The sequence below is a fragment of the Chrysemys picta genome, chromosome 6 (assembly GCF_011386835.1).
Source record: "Chrysemys picta bellii isolate R12L10 chromosome 6, ASM1138683v2, whole genome shotgun sequence".
Lineage (NCBI taxonomy): Eukaryota > Metazoa > Chordata > Testudines > Emydidae > Chrysemys > Chrysemys picta.
In genome coordinates, this window is record NC_088796.1 from 106,670,105 (window position 1) to 106,683,482 (window position 13,378).

At 40.8% G+C, this 13,378-nt stretch overlaps 1 protein-coding gene across 40 annotated transcripts in view; it reads left to right on the forward strand.

The window, feature by feature from the left end:
* MPDZ (multiple PDZ domain crumbs cell polarity complex component) overlaps positions 1-13,378 on the forward strand; it is a 131,938-nt gene that overhangs the window by 108,292 nt on the left and 10,268 nt on the right. For 32 of the 40 annotated variants that reach the window (XM_065549549.1, XM_042850478.2, XM_042850489.2 and 29 more), the window contains 10 exons: positions 219-299; positions 1,709-1,801; positions 1,903-1,977; positions 3,752-3,941; positions 5,670-5,815; positions 6,228-6,311; positions 6,397-6,590; positions 7,048-7,195; positions 10,816-10,902; positions 13,127-13,223. In XM_065549549.1, coding sequence (XP_065405621.1) covers positions 219-299; positions 1,709-1,801; positions 1,903-1,977; positions 3,752-3,941; positions 5,670-5,815; positions 6,228-6,311; positions 6,397-6,590; positions 7,048-7,195; positions 10,816-10,902; positions 13,127-13,223 — 1,195 coding nt within the window. The remainder of the gene's footprint in view (positions 1-218; positions 300-1,708; positions 1,802-1,902; positions 1,978-3,751; positions 3,942-5,669; positions 5,816-6,227; positions 6,312-6,396; positions 6,591-7,047; positions 7,196-10,815; positions 10,903-13,126; positions 13,224-13,378) is intronic. The other 8 variants (XM_042850487.2, XM_042850498.2, XM_042850500.2 and 5 more) reach the window with 2 other exon arrangements.

A 13,378-nucleotide genomic window follows, 5' to 3' on the forward strand; every position in this document is an offset into this window, starting at 1 on the left:
TTTAGCATAGCTGATGAACATTTTGGTCCTGATGCTGCTCTCAATTTACACCGATGTAAATAAGGAGTAGCTACAGGAAAGTCATTGAAATTATACCAATGTAAAATTGGCTTGAGGGGGGGTCAGACCCACCATGCGTTTGTTCAGTTTTTAAGGGTACACCAAATGCCTGTTTTTAAAATACAGTTGTAAATTGCTAAATTGTCTTCCTCTCTTAGGGTGAACCGAGTGCTACAAATCCTGTTACGGCTATAGACTTAAATACATATAAACATATTCAGCATGTGGAACTCCCCAAGGTAAATTTATATTTTAACTAAATTTATATCAGTGCAAGTTTATTGTCACAGGGTTTCTCTTCTGTGATTATGTCCCTCTGGAAACAGAGGGACTGTTCCTTCCCTTGGAGGGTGAGACGGACCACTGGCAATTTTATTCTATTTGCAGGTTGTCCCAAAAACTCTTCCTAAAGCAGCAGTTGGGCCCAGAACCTCCTCAGCATCTCAGCTAGGCCCTCCCCCCACATAGTTGAAATCTAACACGTCCCATAGCTGCATTTCTCAGGAATAATGCCCTGCTTCTCTCATCTGCAAAGTTTTCAGTAAACAGCAGCAAGGGCCCAGCACAGACACTTCTGGAGATTTTGGAGGTCTCAGTGCAATCAAGAAAAGGTAGGCAAGGGAGTCAGGACACAGATGTAGGAAGGCCAGCTATGTTGCACTGGAAAACTAAGTGTGGTAGAACCTCCATGGTACATTTTGGGGTTGCACCATCTCCGTCCTTCTGTGAACTTGTTTGACCTAAACAAAACTGTTTGGATTGAGCGCACAAAGCAAAGTTTGGTTAGTACTTACCTGTGACTGTCCAGGTGAAATCATTGACTAAATTGTTCCAAGTAACTTAATTAGCAGACTGTAAGCACCAAATCCCAAGGACAGCATACCCAGGAATAATGTATACTTTGCTACCAGAAATCATGCATCTTCTGGGAGAAAGGAGCAAGGTAGTTTCTGAATATGTACCTGCCAGAGGAGGGAAGGAAAATGTTTGTTGCTTTTTTTTTATTAACTCATAAAAGATAGCTGCATGCACTAGACTTAAAGCTCTGAGATTTGAAAGTTGCTGGTTAGGCTCTATGCACCATTGCAATCCAGTCTTTTCCATCTAACTGGGAATAGATGTTACAGATAACAGAATCCAAATAGTTATTTGTTTGTGGGTGAGGAAGCCAGGGAAAATTCACTCCACCCCCACAAAACATTAAACATTTTCACTGGAAGTGAATGTATTTTTCCCTTTTCTACATTTCCCACTGTTCTATATTTTTTCCTGTGGTCTGCAGTATCATTTGTTTAACTATGGTATGGCACCCTATTTTCATCATTCCACAGCTTCAAAACTTTTGGTGTGGCTTCCTCCTGTTTTAAGAATTGCACAAATGAATCACAGTTAAAATCCATTGAAATTTAGAATGTCACAAGTTAGAATTCAAAGCATTTCAAGCTTATTCAGATTCTCTATCCTGTTCATGGGTTGGAGAAAGTGAATCCTTTCCAAATAAGTCTTTAATATTTATTTCAAGCTTTGAGACTTCATGAAACATCAAACTTCTATGACATCTACAAACCCCAGTAGGCTCACATGAATACATGTAGTTCAACTTTGATAAATATAGCACCTTATTGACTGTACATTCCTATTCCCACAGGATCAAGGAGGACTGGGTATTGCCATCAGTGAAGAAGACACACTTAATGGAGTGGTTATTAAAAGCCTAACAGATCATGGTGCAGCAGCGAAGGTGAGAATTGTAAATTACAACCCATTCGGGAAAGAGGATGGTAAACCATTGAGGAAGAAAAATCCCGTATTAATCTTTTTTTGATCAATTTTATTTCCCAGGATGGACGGATCCGAGTTGGGGATCAGATCCTTGCAGTGGATGATGAAGCTGTTGTGGGCTATCCTATAGAAAAGGTACTTTAGGAATAAAAGGACTATAGCAGTTGTATGAGACAAATCCAGACCCTTCCTCTAAAGTTGCAGAGCAACCTGTGCAGGAGATCTTGTGTGGTTATACTCTGACTTAGCTCCGGAGTGTGGATGTTAGCCTGAGAAGATGATGGTCCCTTAGTACTGGAACCACATGCATTAACACTGATGTATTCTACATTAGCATATCATTCTCTTTGGGAAAGCATAATTCCTGACAGCAAATCATTGAACTGTGGTGACACTCTGAGAAGTGACTGTAAAAATGGTATTGTGGGGTTCTGAGTTTGTTGGCTCTGTGGCTTCCAGGTAAAATTTAACTCAACTGGTGATTTCCCCCCCCCCTAATTTCCAGCTCTGCAAACTCAACCTGGGTTCTGTAAGGAGTCAACCTGGGCTCTTTCTGACTCTGTTACCAGTAATAGTCATTCTGCAATTAGAACTGAGTTAGCAAATTCTGTTTGATACAGCACAGCTGGAATAGAATCCATCTCTCTCTCCCAGAGCTATATTGGCTCTGCAGAGTTAACAGGCAGTACAATTCATTGTTATCTGTAGAGGAAGCAGATGTGGTTTGGGGTAAAGAACAGATCTGTTGCCTAAGGTGTCAGTTTTACAAAGTCACTGTTCCAGTTTGAAATCTACTTTAAAGGCATGATCCTGGGAGGTGCTGAGCACCGTCCACTCTCACTGAAGTAATTTTGAAGTCAATGAGATTTGGAAGATGCTCTGTATGTCTGTCAGGATCATGACCTAGGGAAGTTGGGACCATGGGTCAAAGCAGGATCAAACCTAAGGCTGAATACCAGAGGATTTCGTAGTCAAGTTCCAGGTTGGGGTTGATACCAAAGATCAAAGTCTGAGTCAGGTTTCAGGGATCTGGTCAGGAGGCGAGATCCAAATTAAGCTGAGATTAAAGCCTGGAGTTCAAAAACAGGGAGCAGGAATGGTTATAGCAGCTACAGGAGAGTTGCGCTGTTGCCTGGATTCTTTTTGGGATTCCCCTTGGGGTTATATAGGGCGAGGAGCCAATCAGGAGCCAGGAGGCTGCTTCCTGTCATACCCCTTGAGGAGGGACTTCCTGTGGTCTTATGTCCTCAGTGGATGTGAGTAATTGAGCATGAGCTGGTCATAGCTGACACAGTATGGCAGCATGGAGGTGTCTGCTGCCTGGCAGTTCTGCAGGCCTGCATTCGAGACCCGCTGGGCCTTACAACCAGGCCCTGTGTTTGCCCCACCTTGCTTTCCTCTCCAACATCCCCTTCCTCTGCTCCATAATTCAAATATTAATTGTGCCATATTCCCCCCCAAAAACCAAACATTTAATCAAAGACATTGGATGGCCTGCTCCTACTCCTATTGAGATCAGTTTTGACATTTACTTCAGTGGGAGCAATATTGGGCTCTGCACCAACATTAGTACTTACTCCTAGTTTTCTGATTTTGTTCTAACAACTATCAACGTATAGTGTAGCATCCAGGAAAGCTAACATAGATTGTGTGCCATAGCCTCAGTAGAAATTGGCATAGTTTCACTGAAGTCAGTTGAACTAATCTGATTTACACCAGCTAATGATCTGGCCCACAATAATTAACTGTGTTGCAACACATCATCCAAAACATCAATCTTCTTCATTCCCGTCTCCAAGAACAACAAGTATGTGTGACTTTTTGCTCCTTATCATGGAGTAATTGCTACGACTGACCTCTGTAAGTGTTACAGTTGGATCATTCGCTGTTCTTTTTATTATTCAATAAGTTTATCAGTCTGCTGAAGACATCCAAGACCACAGTGAAGCTCACAATCAACTCAGTTGAACATGATAATCAAACATCTCTTCAAACATCGACACCCCCACTTTGCAGTGCTACCACAAGCGAGTGGAAGAACATCCAGCAGTCGCTGATGATTCCGTCTTCTGGGTCTCCAGAACCAGAGACAATTAAAAGTAAGAACCCTCTTGTTGTCTCTAGTCTTAACCGTGGGCTAAGTGATAAAAAATGAAGAGCGTTGTGAATGTCTTCAAAGAGCTTTTCTTCACTTCCTTGCACCTCTGCTCCCAGACCAGTCACAATTGCATCCCTGCGCTTTTCTGAGTGCAGAAATTGCTTCCTTCTAGTACCCTACAGTTGGTGAGCAACCTAAGTAGAGCAGGAAAGCGACGGGGCTATGACCTTACTCTATCTCCACACTGCCCAGGTACGGAGGGAGGAGGGACAGAGAAAAGCATCTGGCTCCCATCCTAAGGGATTGTGCAGGAGCTCCGTTTCCCCCTGCATGTTAGGGAACGGTTGGATACTCTTGTTTTTCCTGGGGCAGTGGACGTTGCAGCAGCACCACTAGCCTAGGCCTGGATCTGAGTGAAACAATCTGGCCCTATGTGCGTACAATGAAAATGAGTGCATTTGTTGGTATAAACATTTATTTATTTTTCTAGATTTCCTCTAGTTGCTTGAGTGGAACCTCTGAAAATCAGGTCCCTTTTATTTATTTAGGATTTATGTGCCTAACTTTAGACAACCAAATTTGAAAACTTTGGTTAAATGACTTGGTTGTGGGCACTCCAGCACATCAGTGGTATAAGTGAAAATAAAACCCAAAAGCTCTCATTCCTAATCCCCTTCTCTGGTCATAGACAAACACCTGTCAAGGATTGTCTAGGTCAGGGGTCGGCAACATTCGGCACGTGGCTCGCCAGGGTAAGCACCTGCTGACGCGGCAGGTTCGGCCGATCGCGGCCCCCACTGGCCGCGGTTCGCCGTCCCGGGCCAATGGGGGCAGTGGGAAGCCGCGGCCAGCACATCCCTCACCCGTGCCACTTCCCGCTGCCCCCATTGGCCCGGGACGGCCAGTGGAGGCCGCGAGCGGCTGAACCTGCCGCGTCAGCAGGTAAATAAACTGGCCCGGCCTGCCAGGGTGCTTACCCTGGCGAGCTGTGTGCCAAACGTTGCCGACCCCTGGTCTAGGTATACTTAATCCTGCCTCAGCATAGGGGGTTGGACTAGATGACCTCTTGAGGTCCCTTCCAGCCCTACACTTCCATGATTCGGCAACACTGCCTCCCTAATAAGTTTTTCAAAGCAAAAAGGAAAGCCAGGAAATCCACGCAGTGACCCTAATTGATCAGGTACATTGCTGTATAAGGAACTGTATCTTGTAAGATCAGGAACAGTGTACATGCATGCATGACATTACAGTATAGTAGGCACTTGTTACCTGTGATAAGAATTTCTGGTTTTGGAGCAGGTATATTGGCCCCAAATCTGCCCTCATATAAGTGCACAAAGCTTCTGTTAACTTCACTGGCTGCACATTGTATGTATGAGAGCAGGGTGTGGCCCAGCAGTGAAGAAATAAGGCCACGTGCAATATACACATCTTTGTCCACAATCTCATGGACCTGGTGATGGTTGGGCACCAAGATTAGGAGTTGTGATTTTAACCAGAGCACAGCTCTTCTTTTGGAGAAAGGGGAGGGCCAGAGGTTGTATAATTTTATTTTTTGGGAGTATTTTTAAAATCAGATGAGTAATTAGGGTAGGTTGAATTTTGGGTCCATTTGCAACTATTCTTGTAAGGCTGTCAATGATCTCTCAAAATGTTATTTTAAAGTTCATTTATTTTTCAGTTATTGTGGCCACTCACTGTAACCAGCCAGTTTAATTGCTGTGTTTAGATACAAGCAGGTCCTCAACTCCAGCAACGTTAGCCTCTGACCCAGCTACTTGTCCCATCATCCCAGGATGTGAAACAACCATTGATATCTCCAAGGGACGCACTGGACTTGGATTGAGCATTGTTGGGGGAGCAGACACTTTACTGGTTCGTAAAAATCAGTAATACTTCATAATGAGATGACAGTACCAATTTTAAGTCCCTAATAGAAAACGTTTCTCTGAAGGTGAATATATTATTTCAACAAGTGACTGGAGACGATGTCTGTCTGAGATTTGCTGCACTGAATTGATTTAAGCTTGAACCACAAATGTTTTTGTAATCACACTTTTTAAAGCAGAAGCAAGTGACTTATTTAAAGATATTTTCCCTTTAGAAATGAGAACCTGAGTTCTCTTATAGCCTGCTGATTACTTAGTTTGCTGTTATCTGGTTACAGTCCTGTCTTCTCGTACTAGGATTTTTCAAAAGCTTTCTTCAAAGCCAAAGCTTGGACCAGTTGCAGTGCATACAAGAGGTGTTCTTCAGTGTGCAATGTATTTTTATTGTTAATCCACAGGGAGCTATTATTATCCATGAAGTATATGAAGAAGGAGCAGCATCCAAAGATGGAAGGCTCTGGGCGGGAGATCAGATTTTAGAGGTGCAGTCTTGTGTATATCACTTTTAAATGCCCATGAGTCATTTAACTCCTGAAAATACTCAATCAACATGTGGTTACATTGCAGGTGAATGGAATTGACCTCCGGAATGCCACGCATGATGAAGCAATAAATGTTCTCAGACAGACACCCCAAAAAGTCCGTCTCACTGTCTACAGGGATGAGGCCCAGTACAAGGAGGAAGATATGTATGATGTTCTCAATATAGAGCTGCAAAAGAAGCCAGGCAAAGGCCTCGGATTAAGTATTGTTGGGAAAAGGTATGAAGTCAATGGAACTACACTGATGTACCCTAGCTCAAAACCTAACCCTTGGACCACAGAGCCAGCCCCAGGATTAGGGGAATGAAAAGATGAACTCTCCCTCCCCAAACTTTACTCCTCCACCATAGATAAATTGTCCCTCTCAGTAAATCTGCTCTGTGCCAGCATGTTGTCAAACAATGTCAGTTGTTTCTTTTTTTAAACAAAACAAAAATAAAAAGTTATTATAATTTTACAGTGGGCCCATTTGGCCCCCTTTTTGTGTGATTACTCAGTAAGTAAGGTACTACTCAATGTGAGTAAAGGTGGAATGGTGGGATCTAGCCCACATTTACTAGCCAGAAATTCTAGGAAACAGTTTCTCAGTTCTAAGCAAAGGTCTTATTACAATATGGATAGTGAAATGGTACAAAGAGTGACACGTTTGAAGCACAATAAAATTGTGTTTTTGCAGAAATGATACGGGGGTATTTGTGTCAGACATCGTCAAAGGAGGAATAGCAGATACAGATGGGAGACTAATGCAGGGAGACCAGATATTAACAGTAAATGGAGAAGATGTTCGAAATGCTAACCAGGAGGCTGTTGCTGCTTTGTTAAAGGTAATTGTAAAAACAGAGTTGGAAACAAGCTGCAGAGTTTAGATCTGGAGCCAAACTGCCTTGAAGTTCAGGTTGGATCCAGGGTTCATTTTCAGACCATCATAGAGCTGGAGGCGGTAGTGAAGAACTTTGGAGCCAGATCTGAACTTTCCCAACTATAAAGGTGTACAGGTTTGGTGTTTTACCTTATGCACGTTTCTAGGTGAAATTAGTAATGTTGGTGGCACACAGATTCATATATCTTAAATATAGAAGATCATCTAGTCTGACTTCCTGAATAATGCAGGACACAGAACCTCACCCAGTAACTTCTGTCTCAAGCCCATAACTTCTGATTGAACGGTAGCATATTTTTAGAAAAACATCCCATCTTGTTTTAAAGACTTCAGATGATGGGGAACCCACCACATCCCTAGGTAAATTGTTCCAATGATTAAGGACACTCACTGTTAAAAATGTTCCCCTTATTTCTCATCTGCACTTCCCTAGCTTCAGCTTCCAGCCACTGGATCTTGCTATACCTTTTTCTGCTAAATTAAAGAGCTGTCCATCAGAAATCTCTTCCTATTATAGGTACTTGTACATTATGATGAAATAACCTCATAACTAGAACAGTTTGAGAACTGGAATTTCTGCCCCATGAGGAGCTTTGCTTTTGACTTTTTCCTGCACAGCATTTTGGTTCTTTTACAGCTGCAAACCTGTACACCAGGTCATAACACCACTCTGTTTGGGGCCCGTTGCCACTCCCTCCCCATCTCAGGCGGCCCTGGAGTACAAGTTATCTGAACTTGCCAATTTAAAATAATTTAACTTGAATAGGAGTTCAACATCCTCCCTAGCTACCAATTAATAGACAGTATTTCATTGTCACTTTAAGTTATTAATACAGAAGAGAAATATTTAATGAATACTTCTTCCTTTTCTGGGTCATAATTTATAATGTGACCATCCTTGTTTATTGGTCCTGTGCCATTGCTAGAATTTTATTTGTTCCTGGTACGTTTAAAGAATTCCTTCTGATTATCTTTAACCCTATTGGCCATAGATTTTTTTCGTTGATACCTTTAACTTTCCTTTTCACTTGTCTGCATTTCCTAACAGCTGATTTGTACTCATTGTTATCAGCTTCCCCATTTTTCCATTTCTTAATATATATTTTCAATTTTTTTTATTGCTGCCTTTATCTCCCCTCTCAATCAAGATGGTATTTTAACCAAAGAAGCCTTCGTTCATTTTTGCAAAATTGTAGGGTTTTTGTGAATCTCATAAAACATTCTTAAATTCCCTATTATCATTCACATGTTTGTTTAAAGAAGAACAGGAGTACTTGTGGCACCTTAGAGACTAACAAATTTATTAGAGCATAAGCTTTCGTGGACTACAGCCCACTTCTTCGGATGCATATAGAATGGAACATATATTGAGGAGATATATATACACAATATATATATATACTCCTCAATATATGTTCCATTCTATATGCATCCGAAGAAGTGGGCTGTAGTCCACGAAAGCTTATGCTCTAATAAATTTGTTAGTCTCTAAGGTGCCACAAGTACTCCTGTTCTTTTTGCGGATACAGACTAACACGACTGCTACTCTGAAACATGTTTGTTTAAATATTTCCTCATACTCCATCTAGGTCATAATTGTTCTCAGCTTGGGAAATTGGATTTTTTAAAACTATATATGGACTATATTCTGTTTGCACGTTGTAAATGAAATTGGATCATGATCACTTGCACATAGGCAAGCATCAGTTTTTAATTCAGTGATCAGTTCCATCCTGATCAATCAGAATGAGGTCTAATATAGAATTTCCTGAGTTGGTTGCAATACTTCTTGTGATAGAAAATTAACATCTGTAATCTTTAGACTCTCCAAGCATGAAACCTCCAGCATGTGTGCCCGAGATTGAAATCTCCCATGATGATGTAATTTTCCTTTCTGTAATTATAGATAGATGTTTAGGGAGCTGCTCATTCTGTTCCCTCGTATGATTTAGTAGTCTATGGCAGGTGCCTACTGGGTTGCCATCTTGTGAATTTTTCAAATGTGTGGTGGGGGAAAGGGAGACGAATTTACCACTTGTCTTAGTAAAACTGAATGTTTTCCTCATGTTGAAAAGTCTTGGCTCCCAATTTCCCACATCATAACCTTGAAATGACATTCATGGTTTTGAGTTATATATTATAAAACGATAATTTTGGGTAGGTAGAATGCTTTCAGGGGGGAGGGGGTGGTTATTTTGTGCCAATATGAGTCTATTGGGAGGTAGGGAGCCTTTGGTGTAAACCCTGACCATGTTCACCCTCAGACATTTGTAATGTCACCATTATTAAATAAATAAAGTGTAGCTTCTGGGATCATTGTCTCCACGTTGCCAGTACTAAAAGAAACTAACAGCAGACCATGCTAATTATAAAGGTGTTGAAACCCTGTGCTTTCTATGTCCTAGAATTAGGTCTGGTGTAAGACATTGGCCTGTTTGGATTTCCTGACCAAAATGTGAGCCTCTCTTAGGGTAATACAGCTAAACCATAACAGAATAATGGCACTTCTGCAATCCTCTCAAATTGCTGTACACTCGCCTACATGGAAATAGGATTTTATAACAGTGAACTCCCAATGGAAAGGAGGAAAAGCAAAACCGTGACAAAAGACTGAAATCTCTATATTTAAATAGGCTGCAGATAGAGGCCTTTACACCGAAGATAAAGTTGTTTTTACAAACAACTGTCTGCAACATTGTAATATCTGTCTGTCCGTCTAGGTTGTTATAGTGAACCTACCATCCTGGTATCTTAGTGCTTAAATGTATGTTATGTGTTTTTCACCAGTCTCTCAAAGTTTTCTTCGTTTCTGTGAACTAAATTCATTCCTGGTGTAATATCAGTTTCCTTGTGGCCATCTAATGTGTGTGTCAAAATCCTACAATTGGAAGCTTAAACACCAAAGAAGAGATTTTTTTCATTTAATCATTTAGTTTCTCATTGGAAGTCTGAAGGAGTAGGGCACTCACACCACATCTGTGCATTAAAAATCTCCCTCCAGATCCTCATTTCAGTTACACTGGTGTTAATCCAAGGTAGATATTAGTTTCAGTTGCCATTTTAAATTTCTAAATACCAATTTAAATGCCATGCTCTCAGTTACATTATCGTAAATGTGGAATTAATCTGTAGATTATATGGCCTATTTTGGTACCCGCATTTGAAAATTCTTTACATTCGTGATTTTAAAAAATATATTTATTTATTGAATAGCTACATCTTGAAAGTGAATTTTACATGCTACTCCCATTTAAGTGAATAGGAATAGGATTAGGCCCTTAGTGTAATTTTGGCATCTGAACTGTAATATTCATTTGTTAATCCAAATATTCTGCCCTGTATTTTATTTCACAGTATATAATTGATATTCTGTCATGTTCTGGCTCTGATCCTGCAATGAGCTTCACCTGTGCAGTGCTCATTGCAGGAGTGGAGGCTGTGTTTATACACCTTCCATAAGTCTTATTATTTCCATCATCAATAACTAATATATGCCTTTAATATTAGTACATTAATGGGTCCTTTCACGGTTGGGAACTGCATTATAAATTTCCTGTTCTTCAGTGTTCATTAGGTATTGTAAGACTAGAAGTTGGAAGAATAAAAGCAGGTCCATTCCATTCTGAGAGGAGAACATCCCAAAGCAGCCAGGTTTGTAACTGTGAAGCTGTTTAGTTTGGAAGAAATCAACTGTGGTTAAATAATTCCCTTTATTTGCTTTTATTGCTTTTTATAATGACAAAGATTTTCCATATAATGAGCCCAGGATGAGTTTAAAAAAAAAAGCAGCTTTTATGTACTTCACAGCTTTTTCATAACCATGTCGTATGTTAACTTTAGCATATTATGTGTTTAAGGCATCATACAGTCAAAAGTTATCCCATGGATAAAGTTTACCTCTTTGCTGCATTACCTGATCATGATTTTAGGGCCCTCTCCTAGGAGGTGCGGAGAACTCTAACTCCTACTGACATCAGTGAGAATTGGAAGGTGCTCACTTTCTTGCTGGGTCAGGCCTTAACTTAAGAATGCCTCTGCCGTTCTAAATTATTGTCCATTAGGTATTTTATTCAGCTTTCTACCACACTGCTCTGATATGCCTATAGAAGGCTGCAAACCAGTGAAAAGGTTGAGAAAACAACAGAGTTTTAAATGGTTAATAGAGTCAGTCAGAAAATGGAAATTTTGGTCTTTGTCAAGCTTTTCCAATCAGCTCTACTGATTAATTCTAACATAACAAAAAAGTGTTTGATCTTCATCAGTTTCCATATCTGATGCCTTTTCTACACTGTGGGTGCATGTGGGGTACGTGCAGCTAAACACTGCAGTGAAAAACAGGCTGCATCCACACTGCAGTGTGTTGCTATACAGGGCAGTGAAAGGCTCTGGCAGGGAGGAAAGGTTCTGACTACGGGCAGGTCCGGGTGCCTTTCCTCTCTGCCTCCCCCACCAGAGTCTTTCCCTGCTGTTGCAGCCTTTTCCTGTTGCGGGGAAGGGCTGAGGTAACGGGACATTACACTACTAAAAATAGTAGTGTAGAGGTGGGAGGCACTGCTTGGGCATGTAGAGAGCCATGTAGGGTAAATACCCTAGCATGTCTAAGCAGTGCTTTGTCATCTCCACTTCTATTTATACCAATACTGGGGCAGAATGCAGGGGCGGGGAGAAAGAGGTCTGAATGTGTCCTTAATATTAAACAGTTCAGATTGTACTGCTATGGTGATGTGCCTCAGTGTTTTCATTATAAACTTTATTTTTCAAAGACTCAGAATTTTTATGAAGATTTCCTTGACTAAAAAGTAGGCTTACAGACCACCAAGGCCTCTGCCTAAAATGTTCATCATCAAAGACCATCAAGGACCTGAGCCTAAAAAACTCAGGTCAGATTAGTTAGGATTGAGGTGAAGATTGCAGGATTTGACCTGGATGCGTTTTTCAGTAGGAGTTAGGATTGAGTAAAGACTGCACCATTTGGTCCTCCTTAAATATATATGAACCTTCAGAATTTGGCTAAGATGAAAATGCAGAATCAAGCTATAACCCAGGCTGTTAAGCCCGTAGAAATATATAACGAGTAATATTTACTTTAAAAATCTATAAAGCCATTGTAGTCTAATAATGACACAAAGTAACACATCATCAGTCACCTTGTCCCCTCAGATATGTGTACACACACAGCTGATGTCAGTTCTAATGGGAGGTGCACACATAGCTGAGAGGATAGTCTGGCCTCAAAACTTTATTTATATAGCATCTGAATTAACAAGTGAGTACAGACTAGGGAAAAAATGTGTGTTTTCATTTGAAATGTAAACTGAGTAGAGAAATTCAAATCACAAGAATTACAGAGCAGATTTTAAGACAAAGGGGATATGGTGAGGAAAAAGTGTTTTTATAGTCGTGGCTGATGATGTGGTTACAGACATTGGAGGCAAATGGATGGTGTGGATTGAGGGGGAAAAGAGAAGCAATGGAATCATACGTTAGGGTTCCCCTATCATCTGTGTCAATGTCTATACTCTGTCCTTCACTTTTTTACTTTTGTCAGAAGATTGTCATCAGTTACACCCATAAAACTCCAGCAAAGTCATAGGAAGTCCCATGAGTTAATCTGAGGGCAGAATTTGGGCTCCTAGAAGCAATCTTTCTAAAGGTTGTGGAAGTTTTAAGCTATGCAACCCCAAACCTTCAACTAAGAGAGCCCTCCAGAATGTTCTGAGAATATAGAGGAGTTATTGTTAGTCTCACAGTACACCATTTCTTACTAAGCACAAGAGGAGAGAAGTAAAATAGCGCTGGAGCTCGTCATTTTATTTTCTGGCAAGCTAGAAGTTTGAAGACTATGGTATAATCCCAATGTGATGTTATATTTTAGGTCAGTGAAGGAAGTGGCAGCCTGTCATCATTCAGTTTCCCACCTTCTGGTTCCAACCCATCTGAGGGCTTTGAAAGTGGTCTTAAGAAGAATGCCAGTAAGATTCATTTGGTGCCTTTAATATTCTATATCTAAAACTTCTCCCCATTATCCTGTTTGTGAATCGGTAGCTGAGGTATCTTTTGTTTGTCTGAAGTGCTAGATATTATTTTGAACTGTAGGCATAAAAGCAGTTCCTTTGTAATTCAAGTC